The sequence below is a fragment of the Anopheles gambiae genome, chromosome 3 (genome assembly GCF_943734735.2).
Source record: "Anopheles gambiae chromosome 3, idAnoGambNW_F1_1, whole genome shotgun sequence".
Classification (NCBI taxonomy): domain Eukaryota; kingdom Metazoa; phylum Arthropoda; class Insecta; order Diptera; family Culicidae; genus Anopheles; species Anopheles gambiae.
This window is the reverse complement of record NC_064602.1, coordinates 73,499,501-73,526,404: the sequence shown is the minus strand read 5'-3', so window position 1 is coordinate 73,526,404 and position 26,904 is coordinate 73,499,501. Positions and strand designations below refer to the sequence as shown.

General features: G+C 47.5%; 2 protein-coding genes and 2 long non-coding RNA genes across 7 annotated transcripts; 2 read left to right on the top strand and 2 right to left on the bottom strand.

The window, feature by feature from the left end:
• Positions 1-660: 660 nt before the first annotated feature.
• On the top strand, positions 661-12,461 carry LOC1268369 (uncharacterized). Of its 3 annotated transcripts, XM_061655818.1 has the most exons (8): positions 661-923; positions 1,279-1,505; positions 6,957-7,417; positions 8,034-8,242; positions 9,422-10,256; positions 10,932-11,212; positions 11,296-11,442; positions 11,519-12,461. In XM_061655818.1, the coding sequence occupies exons 3-8, from the start codon at positions 7,191-7,193 to the stop codon at positions 11,635-11,637; spliced, it is 1,818 nt and encodes a 605-aa protein (XP_061511802.1). In that variant the 5' UTR covers positions 661-923; positions 1,279-1,505; positions 6,957-7,190; the 3' UTR covers positions 11,638-12,461. The 3 variants fall into 3 exon arrangements, with proteins under 3 accessions (XP_061511802.1, XP_061511800.1, XP_061511803.1); XM_061655816.1 differs by lacking the exon at positions 1,279-1,505; XM_061655819.1 differs by lacking the exons at positions 661-923; positions 1,279-1,505; positions 6,957-7,417 and adding an exon at positions 7,462-7,939.
• On the bottom strand, positions 6,182-6,957 carry LOC133393008 (uncharacterized). The gene is made up of 2 exons (XR_009765955.1): positions 6,683-6,957; positions 6,182-6,590 (listed from the first exon to the last, which is right to left on the bottom strand). It is a non-coding gene; the product is annotated as an uncharacterized LOC133393008 (long non-coding RNA).
• A 1,344-nt stretch (positions 12,462-13,805) lies between the features above and the next one.
• Positions 13,806-18,573, bottom strand: LOC1269460 (protein SERAC1). 2 transcript variants are annotated; one of them, XM_061655812.1, is made up of 5 exons: positions 17,339-18,573; positions 16,717-17,039; positions 15,954-16,655; positions 15,597-15,863; positions 13,806-15,326 (listed from the first exon to the last, which is right to left on the bottom strand). In XM_061655812.1, the coding sequence occupies exons 1-5, from the start codon at positions 17,395-17,397 to the stop codon at positions 14,176-14,178; spliced, it is 2,502 nt and encodes an 833-aa protein (XP_061511796.1). In that variant the 5' UTR covers positions 17,398-18,573; the 3' UTR covers positions 13,806-14,175. The 2 variants fall into 2 exon arrangements, with proteins under 2 accessions (XP_061511796.1, XP_061511797.1); XM_061655813.1 differs by having other exon boundaries at positions 15,804-15,863.
• Positions 18,574-19,259: 686 nt separating this feature from the next.
• Positions 19,260-21,747, top strand: LOC133392752 (uncharacterized). The gene is made up of 2 exons (XR_009765804.1): positions 19,260-20,488; positions 21,420-21,747. It is a non-coding gene; the product is annotated as an uncharacterized LOC133392752 (long non-coding RNA).
• Positions 21,748-26,904: the final 5,157 nt, after the last annotated feature.

Genomic DNA, 26,904 nt, shown 5'->3' with positions numbered 1-26,904 from the left:
ATGTTTGCTAAAAACAATTGAATGTTGCTCACTATGGGAGAGTAGCGGGAGGTTCTATGGGACAAACAAAAATATGTTTTACTGATTTATTTTTATTTTACAGGAAATTATATGAATAACAGCGCCCAAAAAATCGAGAAGTGTTTCGTCCACTTTAATAATTTAAAAGATCAAACATCATAAACGGTAGGGCTATATCCAGAGAAGGGAATGATACTTTCTTAACACTTATAAGCATCTAAAATAAATCAGAATATTAACAATAAATTCATTGATTTCAATATTTGTTGTCCATTTAACAGCACTACTCGAGCCCACCATACGCATTTGCTTACTATTCACTGTATGTGTGCCGTTGGTATTTATTATTTGACGTTAAAAAGAAACACACATGAAACGAATCAACCGAGCAAGGAAGGATGTATAAAAAAAATACAAATACATCTTATTTTAACCAAACAAAAACAAACAAATAGTTACATTATTTTTCCCATCTTTCAATTTTCTCAGCCCAAAGAATGCTTCAAACGCACTTCAAATACGCCAACCGTTGGGCCGCTTCTGTACCGTCGTTGTTTTTGTCTCTGTGCTAGTGACAACATCGACATCGGTTGTAGTGTCTGTGCGCGCGCTTTGTCGACCACGAACCGCGGACTCGAGGGTTTTGCGGTTCATTCGATTGTTTCCCTTCGCCCCGAGCGCAAGTGTGCCCCGTGCTGTGTCCGCTGCAGTGGCGAGCGAAGCAGCGAAACCCACCCCGTGTGCGCCCTTCGCTTTGTGCTGGGCGTTTGTGACTGTGTGTGTGTGTGTGCTGTGTTATCGCTAGTGTGGTGGACACCCCGAACGGTGGAGCACGCTGGTTTCTGTCTGTCGAGTCGATTGTTGATCGTGTGTCTGATGTGACGGAACCGTGTTGCGCGGGGGTACGTATCACTTTCGGTTTTTTTTTTTCTTCAAGTGTCCGAGCTTTACCGTGTGTGTGTGTGTGTGTGTGTGTGTGTGTGTTCGGGGGTGTTATCGGATGGCGGGGCTGGCTGCAACAGGGGGATGATGATTTTCGATCATCGCATTCCCGCCAACGACCACTATCTTGTTCTCCTGGCGTGCGCGCCCCTGAGACTCTACAACAGTGTGTGGCCTTGAACGGCGCTGAGCCCCAAACTGTCGGTGTATGTATGCGTGTGTGTGTGTGTGGTTGCTAAGGTGAAATTATAATAGAAATATTGTAACCCTAAAAGAAGGAAAAGCAAAGAATTCCATTTTTTTGTACCACCACAGCCCTAGCACGTGGTCGTTGCGTGAGCGAATGCGCAAAAGTTGCGTACAAGCGTGCAAGTGAAGCGTACCAGCGGATTGTAATTGCGTAGCGTTTTAGTGTGCGGAAGCAACAGCTGAGCTTCTGTGTGTGCGGGTTGTACGGCGGGAACAAAAGACGGCGACAGAATTCCCCCATTTCAGAACGAGTCTGTGTGAGTGTGTGTGTTTTGTGTGCTGTGAAAAAAAAGGTTCGTTGTTTGATGTTTCTGTATTTGTGTCGTTTCGACAAAAAAAAAGCATAGACATCCCCTTCAACCCCTACCCCTAATTTCATCTCCCCATTCCCCATCATTATTCAAAACAGAAACAAGCCCCCAACGAGATCGAAACGGACGAAGAGCACAACCACAACAACCACATGTGGAGTAAGCAAGCAAACCCCCAGAAAGCATAAAAATATCGACAAACGCACTCGGCAAACGCACCCGCGTGTGTGTGTGGTGTGTATCTTCTTCTTCTTCTCTTTCTCGTGTGCGTTTGTGTTTGTGTATGGTTCGCCCACACAGCAGGCCTACAAATGTGCAAACACTACACGCAGCGCGCCACGAGATCTATTCGAGGAAAAGGGATTAGTTTGAAGCGCACGGCGCCCGGTTGCCCAAAAATGTTTCGAATCGGTTGTGCGATTGCGTACGCCAAGATGTGTGACCTCTGCCATTCACCATATTTCACACACAGCCACACAGATTTTAGGGGTGCTCGATGTGTGATTGTCGCCCACCTCCCCCAAGTGTCCGATCGCTCCCGTGATGATTGTGCTCAGGCGACGCTCAAGGTGAACAATTACGCGAGGGGGAGGTGGCTGTTCGGCGTTTTGTTGGACGATTATTTATATGCTTCCTCTTTTTGAATTCTTCCCGCGATACATAACTCACTCGCCCAGAGGCTGTTTTGAGTGTTTGAATATCAGCATTTTTTGTTGGTGTGTGTGTAGTTGTATTGGGCTACTACTACTTACACCCTTACCGTGAGCTTGCAGCTGTACTGGTGTGGAAGTGTTTCAATTGATTTTGATTATTTTTTAATGACCGCAATCAACACAGCCGGCATTGTTTGTGCGTCGTCACCCTTGCATCTTTGTAAACGGGATTTTTTTGGCTGCTAAAGCTCCTCAGATTTACACTTTTTCTTCTTCTTCTTCTTCTTCTTCTTCTTCTTCTTCTTCTTCTTCTTCTTCTTCTTCTTCTTCATCATCATCTTCATCTTCATCTTCATCCTCTTCTTCTTATTGATCTTTTTAACCTTTGAGATCTTCCTTAAGCCTATCCTACAGTAGGAGTACTGCCTTTTTATACAAAATGTACTTACATAACCTCAAAAATGCAAATACTTAAGCAAAAAGTATAGCAATAGTGTCTCAATTACTCACACAAAGGTAAATCCTGCCAACAGAGAGAAGAAAAAATAAACCAAAGCCCAACCAAATAAGTCGTCGGTTCCGTTTTCCCCTTTTGCCATCCAACCCCCTACAAGAATATAACACTCTTTTCTCGCCGTTCACCCTTAGCTGTCCACTCTCCTGTGGCAGAATGATGGCAAAAAACTACTACTACCGCGACAGGCAAACGGTTCTATAATTAACGCTACTGCCTTTCCGTTACCATAGTGTCACTGTTGTGTTGTTGTTGTTGTTGTTGGTTCACGTTTTTGCCACAGTTGGTTCACAGTGTACGATGTCGCTAGGCGCGGTTCATCGCCAGCAGTAGCAGCAGCCACAGTGCTCTACATTTCCTTTGTCAACGAACGGGGGATTATCTTTGGAGTGGCAATTTTTTCAACCTCGGCTGGTGTTACCGGTCACTTGTCCACTGCCCGCTATCATTAACCCGCTTACTGATAAGACCGGATTAGCGGAGTCTTTGACAGACGGAACGCGGTGGAGCACTAGTCCTCAGGCGCCCGCCCAGCCGACGCTCAGTCTGAATGTTCAGATGTGACTTTTTTGCATAATTGGTTCGTTGAACTTGGTTGATGAGAGCATTTTCTCTAAAAGATAAAAATAAAATGGAAGAAATGAATTACCACCAGCACACAAGCCGCTCATAGCCATTACTGAATGAATCCAAAGACCTCGAGCGCCACAACCGTTATCAAGCTTCCTCTCAGGTCAGGTCACAATGTTCTGTATTATGTTTAGCTGGCCCCTCTCGCTCGCAATCTACTATCAGTCGCCCGGTCGTTCTGGGTCATCTGGGCGGCGGGTTGTACCAAACTCGTATGTAATCTGCCCATTTGCGATAAGAGGCGTGAAGCACATCTGGCCGAACAAGAAACAAAAAAATTGCCAAAAAGCCGCGAATCAACTCCAGCAGCTGGCTGTGAAATGCGTCACAACATATTTTTGGCGAACCTTTTTTGCGCTATCTCTTCGCACAATTGTGCGGATCATTAATGAGCGTCGTTAAGGGAATAAAGCGGAGAGAGAGCGAGAGAGAAACGTTTAATTACAGCACCAGCAATGATGCGAAAAGGTGCTGATAGATGACGGAGATAAGATGTGGCACAGAGCATCTTATTGCACTCCAAAAACGACGATGCAGAAGCTCCAAGGTGGTGTGTGTGATAAAATAGACCGATCGAGGCGAGGGTTTATAAAATATTGATCGAATATTTGCACCCAAACCCGTTGGAGTCACATGTTTCCAATTGGCAATTGAAAGGTAAAAACGCCTTAAAGCTGGAAGTGAAACCTACAGCACAGCACCACCAGCTGGAAATCGTAGCTCCTATCTGCTGCAACTGCTTATTAGTAAGTGGAGTCTGCCATTATCCGCTGGACACGCACACGTCTCCGCAACCTATCATTACAGCTGGAATTGCTTCCCATCGCTGTTTGCCGGTTTGTCGGGTTGAAAAGAAAGTGTCATGCCCGTTTTGCATCTTTCCGTTGCTGCTGTATCGATCGCTAGAAGTCATCATTAGCAATGAAAATCCTTCCAGTTTTCCAGTTTTCGACTGGAACTTCAGTGCCACAAATCGAACCAATGCAATGGGTGCCAATGTTCTCGTATGCTTTGGCACTGGTTTTCAATCGTCTAGCTAATGTATTCCATTATGCAAATGTGATCCCAGCTCTCCAAATAGCGACAGGGACCCAAGGGGGCACGCCGCATTTTATTGATGATCATCATCAATGATCTCCTGGCTGGAGGCGTTCTGGTCAAGCTGTTCTCTCTCTCTCTATTTGCCTCACTTAGAAGAATAGGTTATGCAAATTTTGCCGTCACAAAAACGGTATGGTGCTTGGACGACCGCTCTCTTATTCCCCCCTGGAGACCGGTTCGGGAACGTGACCGTTGGCGTCACCAAAAGCGGCACACCGTCGCGTTGCACGCTTGGGCAGGCGCGGCGCATTCAATCTTCGGTGATACTTGAGATTCACAGTCGTCGGAATCGAGAAGTCAACACCGTGTACTGAGGGCATACCACACCGCTGATAAGAGACGATGGTAGACGCATGTGTACGGGGTGAGTTCCCGATGAAGTAACCTCGGCGGGTGGACCGCTTCCCGACTGATAAGAGCCATAAGTGTGTGTGTGTGTACTTGTGGTTGTAATAGCACAACATACAGCATACCCACGGTGTTCAGCTATCGTCTGGGCGGGATTTTGTTTGCTTACAAGTGTGAGTAAAGAATGAGTTAACATTAGGATCTGCCGGCTATTTCCTGGTTGATAAAGCGTCCCGGAGGGTTTTGTCCCATTTTTTGCCGTGGACTCTTCAGGGTTTTGTTGTGATCTTTTGTGATGAATAGATCTGCAATACTAGCTCAGACTAGCTTTCCGGGAAAACTAGCCAACTAGTTCCAAACGTCGTACAGTCACGTCTTCACTGATAAGCACTCGTAATTGCTCTGGATGTAAAAATGAGGTTAAAAGTTAGATCATCGCGCTGCAGCGTGTTGGCTTTGTGGAGTATAATTTCCCAGTAAAGAGACATCAGTTTCCCGATGTTGAAGATCATTAAAAATCCTCCCTCAATGCCTGATCTTCTTCTTCTTCTATTTGGCGTAACGTCCTACGTGGACATGCCGGCCTTTACAGGCTTTCAAGACTTAATTCATTACCACGCAGCCGGATAGTCAAGTCCTTGCTACGGGGACATGGTCCATTCTAGGCTTGAACCCAAGACAGGTATGTTATTGAGTCGTTCGAGTTGACGAAGTGTACAATGGGACCGCCCCAATGCCTGATAAGCACCCTGATTATAGATTACAAACTATGAAACCCATCGACAAGTTTCGATCGATCGGAACGAACGGACGTTGGACCTTTTTATCGTGAAACTTTAATACCGCACAACCTGTGCTGTATCCCAGACCGCCAACACCAATTACAACATCAGCAAAGCAAAGCAAAGCAAAACAGTTTTGTTGTAATGCGTAATCGCGCATCTTCATTTCCTCGTGCTGCTTTCGTGGGGTTGTATTGAAATCGATCGCGAATGTTCGCCACTATTAAGGTTAAAGCGCGCGGCAAAGCCACACAACCAGAAAACGAACGAGGTCGTTTGGGGGTTGTCCATTCTGCAACCGGCGCATAAAGAATCGCTTCACTCTGCTCGTGCTGGTTTTTTTTTTTGTTTGATGGTTTGACCATGGGCTCGATGAGTCAAGTTCGCCGCCAGTTTTCCACCACGTTTTCCACATCGTTTGGGTGCCGTTTGTGCTCGTGTTTTACGCGAAGGAGAAAGCGCGTGAAACCCACCAACAGATTATGGTGGAGGAAGGTGGTGGTGGTAGTCGTCGTATCGAGGCAGAAGTGTTCGATAACGAACGGTCAAATGCACATCATTATTAAAGGAAGCTCGCTAGGTGCATTGTTAGAAGGCATTGGTAGGCAAAAAGAAAAAAAAACAACAACATCCACTCAACAGCTTATTATTAAATCGAACAGCGTTGCTACAAGCGGAAATAAATGACCTACCAGCAAAACTGCTCTGCCTCCATGTGGCGGTGCTGTATGGGTAGTTTTTCGTACGGTAGTTTAGAGTGGGCTGAACATGTCGCCGCCTGACGGCGATTATTGAGCAAGGTGACCTGAGAGAGTGCCGGCTGGAGGGTGACCAGCTGGAACCGTTTATCAGGCCCGTACAACGATCGATTCCGCCATCATCGTCATCTGTTTGGGGTTGTCCTTGGGGTAGGTTGGTCACACTTCACTTGGCGGAAGCTTTATCTCAGCCACAGCGCGTTAGACATCCTATCGAAGTACGGTCTTGTTGACACGGAGCTCTTCTAGATCTAGGCGCTTGAGTCATGTTTGGTGTGATTCTGTGGTGTGAACAATATAAATAGGAATGACTGCAACAACGTGCGCTCGTCGTTTCAATGGCATAATTGATGAGAAAGTGCAAAACACTTACGTCAAAACAACTTCTCCTCCCCATGCACACTGTAAGGGGTTCGGAGCCCTGATAGTGCAAGCTGAGATTAGCCTACTTTTTCTCTTATCATGAGACAGGATCTGCACATGACTGTTACTGATCATCATTACTAACAGCACGTGACGTTGATGCTGCATTCAATCTTTGTTCGTTGGCACGCTCCCTCAGGAACTCCAATTGACCCTCGGCAGTGAAGAAATATCAACTAACTCACGTTCCTTCTCTCTCTTTCTTCAATTTTCATATAAAACAGATAAATCAGCACCAATCAAGCGGCTGGAGGTGGAACAACGCCAACAAACAAGCAGCTATCCTCATAATGACGATCCTCACTTACCATCGTTAAACTCACACGACGCAAAACCACCGACTCCACAACACTCCAACTATTGGGAGCAGACAGCAGCAGAATTTCGGCACCAAAGTCACATTTGTGATCGCGTGTGTTCGTGTTTGCCCTGAGGCAACCATCACGAACGAAGATAAAATGGACGGAATGAGTATGTGGTCCACGCTGGACACCAACTGCAATGCACTGCACACCGGCACCGATGATGACGGTGGAGTCGGCCAGTGTTACAACGACAGCAAAGTTACCGTCAGCTTCTGTGCCAACGCCATAACGGCCGAGGCGGTGGAGCAGCTGGTCGTGAAGGAATCGGACTGCCAGATGCAGCTAATGACGAAGCCGAGCGAGGTGGCGGTCGTTGTGGAGTAAGTAAACCCCCGTTTCATTCCCACTAAAGTTCTGTCAGGTCACATTGATCTTGAAGTTCAAGTGCACAGGAACAGTGACGCTATCTCTGTGTCTCGTGTGAAGAGGGGACCCGCGAATCATCATAGTAGGCAGTTCATCACCATCAGGTTCATTGCGAAGCTGATTCATATCAGCTGTATTTACATTCGGCGATGACATGGGGAAGTTGAGTGTGTTATCAGCTACCTAACCTCAACCTGCAAATGGCGATAAAGATACGCGTACGCACTGATACCTTGGGTGTGTGTATACCGGGTGGGTTTTGTTCTCACGAAACCTTCAGGCTTTATAGTGATGTGAAATCAGTGCTGAAAGGATTAACGATTTTGGATGCATTGTACCGCACAGGAGCTTTATCGTGCCGAGGGATAACGACGTGCCTTAGCAACAAGGGAATATAGTTAGTGGAAGCTTATCTCATGTTACACGAACTTAATTAGTATGAACCAGACAACTGGACCATATTTCCAGTATAAAAAGTTAGTTAGAGTGCACTCGGAACAGTACTCACATGTTTACCTTCTACCATCCGGAACTAATGTTACTTGTATCGCCTTCTTCTACTCCTACCAGCACACCGAACAACCGTGTCCGCGTGGCGCTCGGCGTCCTGATCCGGCTGATGCTTCCGCTCACGCATGGTGTCGCACGTGGCTGGAAGGGGTTGCGCGGGCTGAGCGTGCTGGCCCTGCTCCGGAAGGTTCGCGAAAGCCACGGTCTGCTGACGACGCTGTTCGCGGTTGCGGCCAACACCGTCTCGATGAGTCTGTCCTCCGTACAAGGTAAGTGAAAAGAACGATTCCCAGTGGAAGAGTGGTGTGCAACACATTTGCCGTGTGTCTGTAAAATGTGACACCAAAGACGGAAATAGGTTGAAAAACCACGACCGGATTGTGCTACTGTTCACGTGCACACGAGGCCTGCCTTGATCGGGAAAGGGGAAATGCTTCGAACGGTTGTCATACGTCATACGTTTTAAAACGGCTGCGAGTCAATAACCCCTGTTTGCTAATAACAACACAGAGCACAGCTAGGTTTTATTTACGATCTGTTTACTCGCAGTAGGCCGGCTGCACTCCGGATTGACTGGTCTGTGGTTGTGGTCAAACAAATGCATTCTATTCTCAGCGTTGGCAAGTGTCCTAAAACGGTGTCAGATGTGAGATATTGCTCTCTGAGGCAGCTGAGTAAAGCTCGCCTGTACAGCAGATCTGTCTGTAGATACTGAGCTAAGAACTCTGGAATTTTGATGACTAAATGGAAGATTTTCTTAGAATTGAGAAGATACTTCCGGTAAGTACTTCAGGCTGTTGTTGTTGTGATTTGATGCGCACGGAACTCATCAAGATGTTGCCATTAAAACCGAGTTGTAGTTCCACTGTAAATAGAGCCATTTTTTTTTCATTCTCTAAACACTTCAAGTTGATTCTCCAACAACCGCTATATCGTTATCTTATCGTAACATTAACAGTGCCAACCAGTGTTTGGAGCTGAAAGATGGGCACTATTACGCTTCCCGAATCGATACAGTTTATATAAACGGGCCAAGCTCGAACGTTCGACTAGCGTCATCATCCCTCGTCTTAGCGCCAGTTGCACTTTGTTTCGGCATTCCAGCCCCATCCAGCAAAGCGCGCCCTGCGTTTGATTGCGTAGCCGTCAGCCAGAGTCAGAATCAATACCGGTGTGAGACGGCGACAACGGCGGTGTTGGGATAAAAATAATTTCCAATCCAATTAGGATTCGCGCACAGGCACGATCCTGCATATCGGTCTCCGCCCTAATGTGGCCTCACTCACATTCGTACCGTCGATCGGGCTCGATGGTGCTGTTCTCGACGCTAACGCTTTCACTCGGTGCTGCTGGTGGTGCAGGGCCGGACGATGCCTGGGCATCGTTTGAAACCATCGCCAGCCAGCAACTGTCCTCCTGCCTAACCTGGATCCTTTTCCTCGTTCTAGTGGCGCACCGCATCGACCCGCTGCTTCGTGTGATCAAACTCCGCAAGGACTCATCGCCCACCGTTGCCATCAAGCAGGGTACTGCTGCTACTACTACTCCCACCGCTGCAACCAGTCAGCTAGCGTCCCTTCGCGTCCCACGCCATCTACCGGAGCGGTGCGTCGATTTGGTAGTGCTCGCAGAACCACCCCCGGGTGTACCGATCCGGGCGGACATTGTGCTCATCCACGGGCTGCACGGTTCGCTCGTCAACACCTGGAAGCAGGGCCTGTGGAACAGCGAGGGACGGCTGGTGAACTTCGAGCGCCCTCCGAAACCTCCACTACGGCCACCGAAACGGCAGCGACACTCGCGGGCCAACCTGTTTGCACCGCCGCACGTCTCCAAGCGACCCAAGTTTGAGTATCCGGCAGAGTGGGAGGATGGAGGGGCGGGTGATCGGACGACCGAACATGACCACCAGTACGATGAGTCACGGTCCACCTCGTACGAGTTTGCGCACCGACGCTATACGTACGAGTGCGGCGAACCGGACGAGGTACACTTTGCGGACGATGTGGAGTACAGCTTTCCCACCTTCCGGTTGCGCATCGAGGAGAGCGAGGAGCAGGCGGGCGGTCGCAAGCCGGCAACTGCGATCGACGATGGAACCGGCTCACCGGGCACCGCGAACGGGAAGAGGAAGCTGCCGAAACCGACGAAGGATGCAAACTGGTCACCCTGCTGGCCGGGTGACTGGCTGCCGCTCGACTGTCCCGGGGTGCGTGTGATCGCCGTCAACTACACGACCGATCCGTACCTGTGGCGACCGGTTTGGATCACCAAAAGGAATCGGTAGGTCAAGAATTTCGGAGACCTCTAAGACACACAATATAGTGTCGATTATCTGATTCAAACGGAAATGTGTCAAACAAAATCGCGCTACACGAACTGAAACAAAATCGGTATTATACAAGCTTGTTAGAGACTTCTTTCGTTGACTCGAGACATTGCTACCAAATTGATCTGAAATGGATTTGTTTGTCAAAACAAACTGCAACGCGTAACGCAGGAAGTATCGTACCAATTTATAATTATTTCTACGTGTGGCATATTATTGTTCTTTAAATGTGTTTGGCAATGTCATGAAAAGTAGCGCTTGTGGTATGATTTTCTAATTTCTGTGTATTTTGTAATTCCCACCCTTTTTGTAGTGAATAATTACAAAAAATCCCTTTTGAATTTAATTACATGCAATTCATGTGGTTTAAATATATGTATTTAGTAGTTAAACCGTAAAACAAACCGCTTTCCGTAGCTTTAACCTGACGGAAAGCTGTTTGGCAAAAAACGGTCTCCGTTTGAGTCAGGTAATGCAAATGACCTTCGTTCAGTTCGATATATCAAACCAGAGACAAATCGAGTTCTCTAACACGGATCATAATAGAAAATGAGCATTTTTGATACTTTTTCTCAAGCAGTTGAGTCACATAATCGGCACTTATGACAAGATCTTCTCTTTTTTTGCAGCTCCAGCCTTGTTGATCGAGCACGGGAGATGAGTGATCTGCTGATAGCGAAAGGGGTCGGTCGTGGACATCCGATCGTGTGGGTCGGCCACTCCAAGGGTGGCATCTTCATCAAGCAGATCCTGGTCGATGCGTGGGAAAGTGGCCGCCCAGCGGCCGAACCACTGTGGCAATCGTCCCGTGGGACCTTCTTCTACTCCGTACCACATCGGGGATCTCCTCTGGCGGACTTCAATTTGCCGCTGCTGCGCCAATCGGTGGAGCTGCTGGAAATACAGAAAAGTGCGTGAGGACACAACGAATTCTTGCGATTGAGATAGGAAGGATTTGACCTTGACCTTCGTTTTTTTGGGGTTTTTCTTCAGACTGTTCCAGTATTCTTGAACTGCACAGACGCTTCGTTGCCCTGTACCACAGTGGCCACCTGAAGATTGACGTGTTCAGCTTCGTCGAGACGGCCATGACGCTCATGTCCGTGATGTACCTGCGCATCGTTGGCATCGATTCGGCGGGTAAGTAATTCGGAAGGCAGTGGCCAAGGCCCCAAGATCCAAGTGGGTTGCATTAACGCCGCATTCTGTTTTGCAGATCCCGGCATCGGGGAGGTGTGCGGGGTGCATCTCGATCATCGGGAAATCTGTAAACCGCGGAGCCGCAACTGCATCCTCTACACCGAGCTGGTCAAAATGATCAATCGCGTCAGCTGAAGCCAAAGAAAGGAGAGGGAGAAAGACGTGTGTGATAAGACGTGCGTGCGGGAGAGGAATGCCAAACTGTGTGTGCGCGTGTGTGTTTGTGTACAGAAACATTAGAAGTTAGTGAAGCGCGATATAAATGCTACAACAACGTACCGGAATAAGGCGGGAACTTGAGCTCGACTTCGCTGATGATTGTTTGAAGAGAGAGAGAGAGAGTGTGTGAGAGGAGGGCTCAATATTTGTTTTAAAATATGTTTCCACTTTACAATTGCAAAACCTTTTGTTACAAACGTAGTTAGTTACCGTTAAGTAGGGTAGAAAGACGAAGAGAATGTAAGCCCAACAACTACCGGATTGCGGGTTAAAGTAGTCGCATCAGAAAGACAGCCGACGGGGACCAACGTATACCATTTTTGAGATTAGATAGATCCAGTTTGGACGATCGCCGTTATGGCTGTTACAGTTTCAGTTTTTTTTAAATGATTGTTTTTTTTACATTTTAAATTTGCGTTAAGTTTGCTGCTTTTGGACCGCTGAAGTGAAGTTTTGAACACTGTTACAGCAAAAGTTTGTGCGACACCTAGCAAAGCTGGAGGTCGGAAGTGCGTTGAGAAAGCAGAGCCTTAAACAGATGTAAGACAGCTGCTTTATTTTGTGATAATCGATAAAAAACAGTGCGATGATAGAAAGAGAGTGAGTGAGAGAGGAGTTAGCGTAGGTTTACCGAGGGGTGGGTTAGTGTGTGCTCTACTGATATGGGGAACCACTTCTCACGCAAATAAAGATTCATTCGATGGACACAGAGTCCATAATGAACGATATAAAATAGCAAATGTTTTTGGATTTCTTATCCGAAGGCGACGAACCTTTTCCCTGATCGAATCTTCGGTTCAATTTAGCTACAAAGTTCCTTTTCTTTCAACATTTTTTATAACTATACTGGCAGGAGATCCGATTCCGTGTTTGGAATCAATTCCGGAGCCGATTCCGATGATGGATTGGAATTTATTCCGTAATCGGAATCGACTCCCCGAAATCAGAATCGTCCTGGGAATCGGAATTTGCTATTTTTTTTGCCTATTCTTTTGGAGATGCCAAAACCGACTCCGAATTCAATGCCGGACCTGATTTCGGAGCTGTTTTCGATTTCGATTCTGTACCTGATTTTGACTCCGGAATCGATTCCGACTCTAATTCCGGAACCGATTCCAACTCCGACTCCGATTCCGATTCCGCTGCGGATTTAAATTCTGGAGCCGAATCCCGAGTCAATTCCGGAGACGATTTCGATTAAGATTTCGATTCTGTATTTGATTCCGACTCCGGATCTGATTATGATTCCGGAGCCGAATTCGGAGCTAATTCTTGAGCCTATTCTGGAACAGATTCCGATTTCTCCGGTTTCCGGTTCTGGACCTGATTCCGACTCCGGAACCGATTCCGACCCCGAAAACGGTTCTGATTCCGCATCGGATTTAAATTCTGGAGCCGAATCCCGAGCCACTTCCGGAGACAAATCCGGTTTCGATTTCGATTCTGGATCTGATTCCGACTACGGATCTGATACTGATTCCGGAGCCGAATTCGGAGCCAATTCTTGAGCCTATTCTGGAGCTGATTCTGATTTCGATTCTGGGCCGGATTCCGACTCGGGAACCGATTCCAACTCCGAAACCGATTCCGACTCCGAAACCGACTCTGATTCTGGAGCGGATTTTAATTCTTGGGACCGAATCCCGAGCCAATTCCGGAGATAATTCCGATTTCGATTTCGATTCTGGATCTGATTCCGACTCCGGATCTAATACTGATTCCGGAGCCGAATTCGGAGTCAATTCTCGAGCCTATTCTAGAGCCGATTCCGATTTCGATTCTGGACCTGATTCCGACTCTGGAACCGATTCCGACTCCGAAACCGATTCTGATTCCGGAGTGGATTTAAATTCTGGACCCGAATCCCGAGCCACTTCCGGAGACAATTCCGATTTTGATTCTGGATCTGATTCCGAAGCCGAATTCGGAGTCAATTCTCAAGCCTATTCCGGAATCGATTCGGGAAACTGATTCCGAACCTACCATCCGGAATCGATTCCAAAAAACTTCAGAGCTAACCAGAATTGATACCGTCGAAAACTTCATTTTTTTCCCATCAAAATCTTAACATGTGAAAGCCATTATTTCATTGCTGTAACTTTTATTTTGTTAACAAATACTTTCTCGGTGTAAATCCGTCAAATTCGTAATGCTTCTTCGCAAGCGAGGGAGGGGGGTAACAACATTTGCAAATTAAAAAAAACCTCTATGTGTAACAAAAAAATAAATAACTACAAAACTAAACCCTGCGGTGTGCGGTGTTGCTCTGTGTGTTGCGAGGCAAAAACGACCAACCAAACACGGGAGAGCAACCTTAAATCAACACGATCCTAACCCTAAGTTCATCACATTCTTACATCGAAAGTCGAAATGCGATGTTGTCTCGTTGTCCAAGCTTTGGCTGAGGTGCGTGGAGGTAACTGGTGAGTGTGTGTGTTTGTGCCATGTCTGGATTTAAATAAACACATTCATCAGCTGCTCGAACTGTTTGAGCTGCGTGTAAAGCCCGGACAGGGCGGACGATGCTGCTGTGCTGCCGGCGCTCTTCTTGGTGCCGTGGAAAATGAGCTGCTGCTGGGCGGCTTTCGGCATTACCTGCGCCACGTTGGCCAGCTTAACACTGTCCGGGCCGCCGGACCGGATCGCCTCCTGGATGGCACCGACTAGCCGCTGGTACAGGAATGACTGCCGGCAGATCGGTTTGCTGAGATTGAGATGGTCCTCGCTGGTGAGGTAGAAATCGCCCGCATCGATCCGGGCCGAACTTTCCGGCACCACGTGTATGGCCAGCTTGAACGACGTCAGCACGGTTGGCTTGCCCTCGCAGAGGGTAATGATTTTTGGCCGGCGCACTCCCAGCGAATCCACCGAGCGGAGGAAGCTTTTGTTTAGATGCAGCAGATGGGTGGAGTTTTCCTCCAGCTCCTGCACCTCGACCGAGGGCCACACGAGGGCGGATGTGTGCTGCTTCAGTTTCGCCACACCACTGCCGCGGTGGGGCGTACCGAGGAACATGACGACGCGCGAGTTTTCCGCCAACCGGCGCACTTTGGGGTTAGGACTCTCGAGCGCCTGCACCATGATGCTCTTGATCAGCAGTCCGCCCATCGAGTGGCCGACCCAGATGATGGGCCGATCCTGCCCGACGTCCGAGGTAGCCAGCTTTTCGAGGAATTCGGCCGCTCGCTTCTGCAGCTTGCCGTCGTACTTCTCGCACGGGCAGCCGGTCGCCGACCACTGCGACAGGGAGGACTCGTAGTCCAGGCCGAGCACGCGTATGCTGGGGAAGTCTTTCGGGAGCCATTCCATCGGCCAGCAGAACGATCGCTGCGTCGAGTCGAGCGGTTCCTGTAGCCACTGGTCGCCCGACACGCTGCAGGTGGCACCGTCCGCGGTGGCGGTGGGCTTGCCGGTGTGCGCATCCTCGTCCGCTGCTAGGGGGACGTCCGGGTAGACGACGGTCCAGTCGGCACCGAGCGGTTCCTCCTGTTGCAGTGCTTCAATTAGCTCTTTCGTTTCTGTATCACTGATCGATGCGTCCCGGGGTCCACTGTTGGTCGATTCCTGGAACGTTAGCAGCTCATCCTTGTACGCGGTAATGCCCTCTGGAAATGGAAGGAAAGAGAAATTGCAATTAGAGCACATCGTTATGCTTTGCAACAATGAAACTGAGTGAGCACGATCGTCAACGTAGCGCGCAGGATGAAGAATTTCTACAACTTGTTTGTATGTTTTATCTCATCCGATTCCCCCTGCGTACCGGGGACAGGAGATGAGGTGTGGTGTGGCAGTGACATGAGCGACCGAAAGGGGAGGTGAAAAGGGCGCAAGTGTAAAAACAACGGAAAAGCGTAGCACGTTTCGCTTACGCTTACCTTCAGCTGTCCGGGCGTGGTCCTCCTCCTCGAAGGAGGACTTTCTAGCGGACCAGCTTTTGTACGTGCGAGCAGCGTAAGCGACCTCGGTTCGCTGTCCTGTCCCGTTCGGCGGTATGTCGACGTCCGTCGGTGCAATGTCGTTGGTGAGCGAGGTGAAGGAAGGCGACGATGTGGACACTAAATGAACGTCTTTGTGTTTCTTACCTAGCAGACTGGCAGCTTGCGGTTTGAGATCCTTCTGGCGCCACGTCACAAATACACCCCCTGGAGAGGGAAAAAAGAATATAGAGAAATAGGAAATACAAGCGTTAGTTATGTTAAACCATCGATTGAGCTGCACGTCAGCATCCTTACCCAAAAGTCCATGGATGAAGACGACATCGACGGCCGGTTTGGCTTGCTGGCGGCCGCGCGGATGCAACGGGTACACCTTCGGCGCGTACCGGAACCCGTTCGGATCGTCTTGGTCCAAATTTTCCAGCGTCAGGTCCGCCGTCACCTGCATGCGCATATCAACGTCCCGCTTCCACCGGGCCAGTATGCCGATCCAACCGCTCGCGTAAAACTCGTACCCCAGCCCTTCGCACGCGGACAGATTGCCCACCAGCCGGCTAATCAGCAGCTTCATATCAATATCCTCCCGGAACAGCTTCTCCGCCTCCAGCAGCATCAGCAGCCCACCCGCATCCACAATCCGCCGGCAGTGCTGCTTACCCTCCGGCCCGACCAGCCCCGTCAGATGCACGAGCGCACTGAGCGACTGCTTGAGCTGATCGTACTCGAACCGGGACGGTGACATCTGGTACGTCACCTCGTCGCCGTCCGGCTCGCGGATGTGTCCCGAGCTGCCGAACGTTTGCTCCAGCGCGTACGCCGCACACTTGTGCGGGGCCAACAGCTCGAGCAGCGACTTCATCTCCACCAGCACCTCGCGCATCTCCTTCTCGACGCCGTACTGGCGCGGGGGCAGAAACCAGCGCGTGTCACAGTTCGAGCGGGCCAGCGAGATCGCCGTCCGGTGGTCGCACAGCTGCGCCAAGTGTTGAAAGTCCCAATCTGGAAAGAAATGATCATTAGGCACTTGTTTCGGCGACGGTTTTTGTGACTTCCGACCTACCCTTTAAATGGTCAATCTGTGCCAGCTGGTGGATGGCCTTCAGCCGCTCGGCCTGATCGCCCCGCTGGGCGATCCGGAGCAGCCGCCAGGCCACGGAATGCTTGAGCGCTTTCCACCATTTCTCGAACGGCTGCACGATGATGTTCAGCAGCCGGTGCTGGTTCTCCGCATCGAGAGCGCGCTCGCGCAGCGACTGTCGGTAGATGTGATGCTTGATGTAGATGTAATCTGGGCGCTTCCGGTCAATGTCTAGCACGCGTGTGTCGACCAGCGAGGAAAGGGCTGCGTACGTACGGTATGCTTCATAGCTTAACACTCCCAGCCTAAAAATAGATTAGAAAAAAGGGGAAGGGATGGACGATTAGCTAATGAATTCGTAAACAATAATACTATGGCGGTACGGTCGCGCTGAGATCAACGTGCCCAACGACGGGAAGTGCGCAACTCTCACTCTGCTACGCAGTTCGTCGTCGGCGCCTGCTCAAGGCCGCATTTTTGCGATGGCGTGATATGTCGCCCCTTCGGGGGGTGTGTCTTAGAAACCGATCAACAAATCAGCATGTATTAGGGAGGGGGGTGAGAGATGGGGGCTCGTGATGACGGTCCATGTGTTGGTACTTACAGCGATGCAACGCCACAGCCGGAAAACAATTTGGTACACTTTCTGTACTCGATTTGCATCCTTTTTTGGTGGTTGGCTGGAAAACACGTTTTTCACACCTCCTTTTCCCGACTTTTTTGTACTATAATTTAGATTTTTTTTCCTTCTCTTAACACAATCTCAATATGACACGTTTTTTAGGGTAATTTTTTCTTAACTTCTTAATTTTTTGTGTACTTTTCGATAAAATTTGGTGTGTTTCTGTTGTGTGGTAGGTTCCCGCACTGTCGCTTTCCACTGAAAAGGCGATCTGCTCGCCTACTGTGCTTCACACACTGTGTGTGTGTGTTACACCATACCACACACGCGCTCGTTCGAACTAAATTAAGCACAAAAGTAGCACCCCCAATGCACACCACCAACAACAAGGCACACACTTGTTCAAACTTCTCTGTATTTCACACTGTCCCTTTGTTCGCACAACTCTATTATGCGTGGGTTTGGGTTTCACTTTTGTATCCTTTTTAAATCGTTTATATCCTTTATCACTTCCTTTAAGTTCATTCGCTTTGAAAACTGTTCTTGTCTCTCTTGTTTGGGGGGCACGACCTGGGGTGTGCCTTCACGGTGTATTTGATTCTTGTTTGCTGGTGGGGTGTGAGTCCGAGACTAAATTTCTAATGCCGCGGTCGGTCCTACTTAACGACTTTTCGCTGCCGTCAACAACATCCGATAATAACAACAACATCACGCCATACGGATTGGGCCACCAACACACTGACACACACAAACACACACACACACCAGTCAATGAGAGGGGAGGTAAGTTCCACGTAAATAACACACAAAACAAGTGCAGCGATGTGGATTGAGTCACTGGGCGATGGCGTCAGCAACCGTTTGGAGGGAAGATATTAGACGGTAAATATCAACAACAGACGGAGCTAACACGTTGATGTCAATGATTGAGCAGGAGTGCAGCAAATGTTTTTCGCGAAAAAAATATCAACAAATTAGCTGGCGCTACGTCCGTGGTGGAAGGAAACTACGACTAACCAATAATAAACACAGCGAGAGAGAGATAGGGAGAGTGAGCGAGTGAGTGAGAGACGTTGAAAGAAGTTGAAGGAAGGGAGAGAGAATGCAAGGAGCAACTGAGCGCAAGGTGGCTCAATATTGATGACGAAAGGAAATTCAGAACACGCTTTTCATTTTCAAGCAATTCGAACGCGCGAAATTCAAATTCATACTGAGCGCCGCATCTTTTACCAGTGTCGTTTTGAATTTAAAAAAAAACATTGACTGGAAATGAAATATGCGTCCTAAAATTATAAGCAAGTAACATTCACATATCCTTAACTGAATGGATTTGTCTCTACATGGGTCTCAAATGGAATGACTTGAATAACGATGGTTTCTTGGAATAGTATACCCATGGCACCGAATCGCTTGCGAGCGACGTAACTCCGGTTCCGATACCGGTTAACTCAAAACCATGTGGATACCCATGTGGCTAAAGCCTAGAGCCGTCTGGAGCTGCTAGTTGGAAGCTTCATGTCATTCGGAAGTGATTCTGGTTTTATGTCGCATGACCACTTTGCAGTAGTGATATTATAGTTGGCAAAATTCCGGAGTCGACTCCGACTACTACTCTGAAAATGTTGGAACCAACTCCGCAAGATCCGAAGCTGTCCAGAGTGGTCCGGTGTCGGAGTCATCCGGAGAGGAAGTCGTCCGCAGTCGGAGTACGAGTCATTCGGAGTCTTCGAGAGTCGGAGTCGTTCGGAGTCGGAGTCATCCACAGTTGGATTGGAAAAAAGTGGCACTTACACGTGAGGAATTATGAGCAATTACGTGCAAAATTTCAAACTAATTTGCGAAATCTTCGGAAATATTGCTATTGAACAAATGCTGCCGCAACAACAACAACCCAGGCCTGAGATTTTAACCCAAGATAGACTTGAAGAGATCAATCCGTACATTGAAGTGTTTAAAATTAACATGAAAGCTAACTCCAGCTCCCCCCTAGACCGTTCGCCAACGGTCAAATTGAAAAACCCATCTTCGAACAGCCGCGTTTTCGGAAATACATCGGTGCGGTTCGGGTACCGCTCGGGCGCGTGCGTTTACAACCGGGCTGCAAGAGTTGAACGCTTCGTACTCATTTGGGAGAAGAAAAAAAGTGCACACAAACAGGGTCGCCCTCGGGTTCTCGGTGGTCTGGGAAGATTTCTTCTCTTTTCGGTGTGAAAAAGCGGACGGAAAACGTTGAAGGTTTGCAGTTAGTTTGCTTCTAAAACGTGAAAGTGTGTGAAAAATCGTACCACATGTAAGTGAACTGCTCGTAATGTGTTTGGGGAGTTTTTTTTTGTGCGTGGGGGTTGATTTCACAATCGCACCAACACGGGGCGCGTTTCAATGCCAGTCACGTCGTACCACCACCACACAGTGCAGTGAACATTGCTTACCGTCCGGATCTGAACAGCCACTTTCTTGAAGAACATTTGCGAGCCTTTTCATGGAAAACCATTTCTGCGCTGCGGATGGCACGAGTCTGCTGAAAATGAGAAGAAGAAGCGAGGAGGATTTGCAATTTTGCACAGTTTTCTCTCGCCTTTTTGGTTGTGTGTGTGTGTTTGTGTGCGTATTTTTCCCAACACAGCATATTTTTGATCTCAACGCGGGGTCGTCTAGGTGTGTTTGTGTGTGTGTTCGTATAGCGATGGAAATGGTGTACCGTTTGTTTTCCTTCCCTTTACCCCCTCAACCTCCTTACACCGTCGTCTCTTGTGACGGATTCCAAAAGTCTAGCACAGGATGTATGCTTGCGTGCGCGTGTGTGCGTGTGTTAGTTTGCGACGAGACGAGTTTTGCGTGAGAGGGAGAGAGCAAACAGCATGGCAGCGAGAGAGTGAGCGAGCAGAGACAGCACATGAATGAAGTTGAACGTACAGCAGCAGCCGCCGCCAGAGGGAATTATAGGTGGATCGCGTAGTAGTAGTGTTCGTACGACATCGCAAGCAGCAAGCCAGGCCCCAAGGCAGCCAGCCAACGCAGGCAAGGCAAGCAAAAGCAACAAACAAACAACGTGTCGTCAGCTATTGTGGATGACGACGGCGTAAAGTGGGAGCAAAAAAAAAAGAAAAACTAACTGCGTCGCAGATGAAAACGGTTTGTTTTTGAAAAGTGCAAGCAAGCAATAGAGCGTTCGTGGCAAAATATTTACCACAAAATGTCGGTTGAGCTTGGAGAAGCTGACGAAAAAAAAATTGTGTTGAAAGTGCATTGGATTTGAATTTTATTAGAAAGTTTCCATTTTGTGGTTAGAGCACATCAAGTTTTGATCGCTTTCATCGAGAAACAATGGCGAAACAATCATCGGTGGTGGTGGTGGTGCCTTGTAGTGCGATTTGTGCTGTGCATTCTCTCTCTCTCTCTCTCTCTCTCTTGCTCTCTATCTTCCTATATCGCTCTCTTTCAAATGCAGTGAAAACGTGGCCTCCTCTTGCTGCTGCGGTGTGTTTTAATTGTATTTTCCTTCGTTGAAAATTATTTGCCTTCAAGGCGAGTCGTGCTCTTCCGTGTTTTGTGCTAAAGAATATAAAAAAATGGCAAAAAAAAATAATTAGATTGCAGATTAGATCTAATCGTGGAGTGGTTTAAAATAATGCTTCCATAATAGAAAAATCGTTTATTAAAGTTAAAATACAGTTTGGTTCCACAGTTTGCATTTTTCCTGGGATTTTCACGCTCGGCTTATTGGCCCAAGCGACCGGGGCCATCTTTTGGTGCGGAACGCAGCAGACCGGCCCCGTAAAGGCGCCGGCAGGTTATCTCACCCAGGTCGCCCTTCAAAGGTGTGGTGTGGTGGGGTCGTGTTTCATGAATGAAATTTAAACTCATCCAACATCATCACCAATGGCGCTGCGATTCTGCTCGATTGCGGCCTTATCACCTTACCACCCCACCAAGTCTCAGGGGGTGGGGTGGGGTGGGTGGTGAAACATCATTCATAATTTGCGTTGTTTGTGTGTTTGTTTTGTAAAAAAAGTGAAGTTGTTCGAAAATATTATAATTTATAACTTGTGGTTCTCTTCTGCAGCATATGACTGATTAAAAATTAAAATCAAAATATAAACTGCTTACCTACCAGTGAGTGAAGTGTGTACGTGATTGTGAAATGTTTATAGCACCAGAAAAAAGTTTATATTTTACAATTTAAGTGAATAATCTGTTCATTCAAAATTACACTCTTCCAAAAGTCAGTGTTAGTGAAAAATACAAAACTTGTGAAATTTTGAAGGTGAATAGTGAAATTTGAAGCTATTGATTACAGCAAAAATTAAAACGATTCATACAAAATAAGGGGAAAATAAGTTAAAGAGCAATTATTGTGCCGTTTGCCGAGTCTTTTAAAAATACAAAAAAGGTATGTTGAAGCTTATTTTTATTATTTAATCCTTATTAAATAATCCTAATTGGCACAGAGTGTCCAAAAAAGGAGACGATTCTCGGCAACGAAATAAAAACTATTACACAAATTAACATCGATTAACAGCAGAAAAACATAAAAGTTCACAAGAAATTTGTAACTATTTTGCTTTTGTAATTGTTGTTGCTGCCAGCGAAAATGCAAATCGCAATTGGACATGACGCTTTTTGTGACCGATTACTCACAACAAGTACAACAACAACAACAACAACAACGACAAAAACACGACACACAACAACAAAAACAAATCAACCTTGGCAGCAAGCCCATTTTTACTGCTATTTTTTTATATATTCCGATGAATAAATAGAAACACAACAAAACACATAACAAAAACAGTCGTCAACAACAACAGGGGATAGCAAGACATATAAAACCTTCGTCGTCCTTTTTTTTCTTAGTGCATTTATTTGATGCCTCTCGTAAAACCTCCCCACTTCAATTTACGTCAATCCTAATGTTCGATTGGAGGTTTGTGTGTGTGAGTGGTTGTTTGCTTAGCCTCGTTTGGTGCAGCGCTATGGAGGTGTATTTTTGTGTACGAGGCGGGTTGTGTGCACTATTTTTGTTTGTCCACTGCAGCCAACTTCCGGCCTGCATTGCTAACAACAATGGCTCCCCGCGCACAGCAAAAAGTGCAACACAAAAACACACAATCGATCGATCGCGGCACAAAGTAAGCTGGGAGCGGGAGGTGGATAGTTGGTTGCATTTAAGCAGGGGTAAATAAGAGCAGTGCTGCGGTTTTGTTGTTGTTGTTGTTATTGTGGTAGCATCAAATTTGCATAAAAAGTCACCACACCAAAGGCAGGCAAAGGCAACAGTCTTTATTTCTCCTTTTTGTGCATCTTTGCGGTTTGCACAAACACACACACAAAGGCAGGGGCTGGCGCTCCCTCAATGGTTGTGTGGTTGTTTGTCAGAATATCTATTTTTAAAAGCCAAAACCATTTTACTACCCACCCAACGCTCCGTATCGATCAACATCCCTCCCTCTCTCTCTCTGTCTCCCACTGCATCCGCATGGGAGGAGTGCATGGTGAAGGTAGTGACTGACGGCGGGGTGTCCCTGAGATGGAAATTCATTCACCACTCTGCGGTACAGCCGGCCATGGCCCCGTCGGCCATACTCGATGATGAATGATGCTGACGTAACGTCTTCATCCCTCCCAAATCCCTCCCACTTGCCTCACCCGAGACTCACGGGGTACAACGCGAGTCGTCTTCGTCTCGTGTGCGCAGTAAGATAGATTAAAGGTGATTAAAGGGAGGAAAAACATGTTTTCCCAATCCGCAAAAACACGCAACACTGCTGATGTGTGTTCAACAGGGGCGCGCCTTTCGGCTTCACCGTCTCGCAGTTGTTGAGCGATGTGTGATTCCGCCACCAGAAATCCATCTTTCTCGATGTATAATGGCCTCTTTAAATTGCACATAGGCTCGATAAATTGGAAAGCTAGCCTCCTTCATGGGGGATCTTCCTCTGGTGGTGGGGTTTTGGGCGGTCGCCGTGCTTTCCTGCCGTTCAAAGTTTTCACTTCCGGACCTGTGTGTGTGTTAGATAATAGTCACTCTGAGGGGTGGGAGGGGGGGGGGGTGATGGTGTGCCAGAAGGGGAAAAATACTTTCTTTCCGTAATTCATTTTGTTTGAGAGAGAGAGAGAGAGAGAGAGAGAGAGAGAGCAAAGGCTGTCGGATTGATTTCACTTGCTATCATCGCAATGCACTCAGCCTTGATCACAAAATCTCCAAACTACTTTCTTAAAGATTAATTGTTGATTTTGTAATATTGATTGTAAAAATTGTGATATTGCACCATTTGATCGCAAATATTGCACACGATATCACAAACGGAGCATTACAGTTGCACACTTAACTTTTCATGTGTGTTTTGGGATGTTGTTTTTTTACTTTATTGTGCTTTGTTCTTTTGTTATTTCTTTTAATAGTTTTGTGATATCTGCTGAAGCTTTGCAATACTGTACTTAATGCGTCAAACAGATCAATTCAAAGCCTCCCGCACACAACAACCCTCGCCATTCTGTGTTTGCCTTCAATGTGTGAATAACATTTGTTTGGCTTCAATCAAAACAGTTGCGAGACCAACAACGGCACAAAACCCGATCTTATCTCTCTCCCCCACCGTGTCCGGTGGTGGGTCGGTATCATCGGATTGTTTTTGTGTGTGGGATTTTGCCCTCGCCTGGCGCTTAAATGGCTTCCAGCGGCCTGCTGCAAACAACAATGAGTCATAAGCGGAAGCATCAAACGACGGGAGGGTTGAAATTGCATCAAGCGATTGAGGGAGTGATTTTCGATCGATAAAAATGTAACACCTTACAGCCGTTTTTTTATTTAAAATGAATTACAAATTGATAAACGATCTTTCCAAGGGCTTCCGTGATCTTCTGCTCCCACCGTGTGGCCTGTGGGAATCGGCTTCATTATGCAAGAGAAACCCGGCCGGGCAAGAGGTCCCCCCGCATGCTCCTCGTCTGTCCAACTGGGCTGAATGGGCGGAAGTGTGGTGCGGTTTTGTGGCCAACTTCCTGCAGATGCAACCCGGCCGTGTGTGTGTGTGTGGCGAACAATAATAATCTGATGCCCGCAACACCAACACTGGCACCACCGTGGAGAAGCGATCCGTTAACGATCTCTCTTTTGGTAGCGGACCTTAGGAGGGGGTTCGTTGTCTGTTGCTGTGTTTGGGTTTTTGCGCATTTTTTTTGCATGTGACAGGAAATGACGGAATCAACAACGCCAAAGCGAACGTGTGTGTGGTGTGCCCATCCCGGTGCACCAAACACACCGCTGCTTTTAGGTCGCATGTTTTTAGAAGAGAGAAGCAGAGAGAGGCAGAGAGACATAAACATAGACACACATACGAGAATAATGAACCTGACTTTACAAACGGTTTTGGCGAACAAAAGCAAGGAAGGAAGTCATTTGACGATTTGATGTTTGGTCGTCGGGGGGGTCAGGGCGTATTTTTTAAAGAGCATTTTGCAATTTTTGCTTCATCAATTCGTGGCTCTTCGGTTTCTTGCCACTTTTTCCCACCATTAGTGTGCAAAAATGGACTTAATTTTATCAGATAATGTTTTGCAACTTCAAACACACACAAAGAGAAGCTCCACGAATTGATAGGAGCACCCAATCAAACCCATCGCTGCCCTTCTTAGCATGACTCAACGTCCATCAGTAGCAGCAGCAGCGTGTAATCATGTGGCTCCAGTGTTGTGTTTTTTTTCTTCCACCGCGACACGATGGAACCGGAAGTTGCGTCAAATGGAGTCGCTCGCTGTATTTGCTCGCTCTCTATTTTCCATTACGCCGCTGCGCGGGACTGTTTGCCCTCCTCCCTCCCCTGTGATAGTGGTTGGAAGCTTCGCCGGGACCTGATAGTGTCATAAGGCCACGAACGCACCGCAACGGCACCAATTCCCCCGGGTTGTTTACTATCGATCGATTGATATTTGAGCCACCTTGGCTTTTTTTGTCTCCTATCACATTATCGTCATCCATCATCGTTCTCTCCGGAGTGGTGGCAATTGTGACCGGTAGTTTTGATGCCTAATGAGCGCGTGACGCGTTCGCGCGCTGCTGATAGCTTCATTATGCTGATGGACACGGCCGCTCCCAGGCAATTAGGCGCAGGAGTGTGTCCCGCTGTCCCAGATGATTTGTAGAGTTAATTTGGTACGGGGTGAGGGTAGGTTCCCAAAAATTCGGCGTAAATATTTGGTAAGATTAGCTACTGTCGCTAATTGCCAATGTGTGTAGCAAGCGGTTTTCTGGAGTGTGATGGAGCGGCGTGGAAATTGTGAAAATAATTGGATGTTGTTAGTGATGTTAAGCGATATCACAGACAAAGTTATCGCCGTTTTAAATGTCATTTCAGGGAAGTTGTAATCATATTTTAGGCCTCAAAATCAGTCTCGTTGTAGAATTGTTGAATGTCGCAGGGTTTGGACTGTATGGAGTGATGCTCTGTGCTCCAAAAAGCTAAAATCTATGTAAAGTCCTGAAGAGTTGTAAGGTTCTTTTGTGGTTTGATACATTCTTCCTGTCATCAGATGTGTGATTTCTAGCAAATGACTCATTTTTGTGGTATCTACTGAATGCCTACATTAACCTTGGTTAGGTCCTGACAATAGCGACGACAGAGATGAGTCATGATGCACGTCCCATGTTAAGCGCTTGACTCTGTTACCGTCTGTGTCTGTGGCCTTTGTGGCCTCCCCATTTTCCAACCAAAAAATCGGAAGTAGCACCGAAATTTCGTGCGAAAAAAAAAAGAGAAGAAGAAAAAGAGAGCAAACGATGATGCGGCAACGGAAGTGACACAACACCATTTGTCGGAAGTGCGATGATAAATGGCCGTTGGATGGTCGTTTCGTTTCGTGCTCTGATTTGATTAGGTTAGGGGGGAGTTGGGTTTTTTTTGGCGCGCCGGCCACTCTTGATGAAAGTAAGTGGCCCACACACGCACACGCTGTGCCGGAGACGGAAACTGACTCCCCAGTCGACGATGCCAGACACAGCTGTATGTTGCAAAACGGTTCCTATTATGGTTGGTTATTTGTTTTACCGTGTCTCTCTGTTTCTCGGCCGGTTTTAGCTGTTGTTTCTTATCGGTCCATCAAGGAGTTGCCCCTACTCTACGCAAATAACATTATGTTCCTGTAAATAAAAGGGGTTTGCTTGGCTGTGTACTCGTAAGTTGTGTTTTGGGGTATGTTTTTTGGGTGGGCGGCCTCCATATGCGCCATCCAAAGGCACACGTTAGTTTAGCAAAGGCAGCGCGTATTCTACCCACGCGTTCTGACGCTCTTTTGTGATTGTGCATGACAAATGGCTGAGGCAAATAAAGTGAAAAGCTAAACATACATACTTCCAATGCCGGTCTGTTGTGTTTCAATGTTGTTGCAATATTCAGGGCATGCTTCTTGCTGCTTCAGTTGATTTATGTACGCTTTTGTGCGTGATGTGTGGAGAAGGCAAAGCTCTCGGCGCGACTTCGGCGTGTCTATTGTCAGGAAACGCCTTCGTCATCACTTAAAGGAAACGGTTAATGGTTTGATTCGACCAGCCG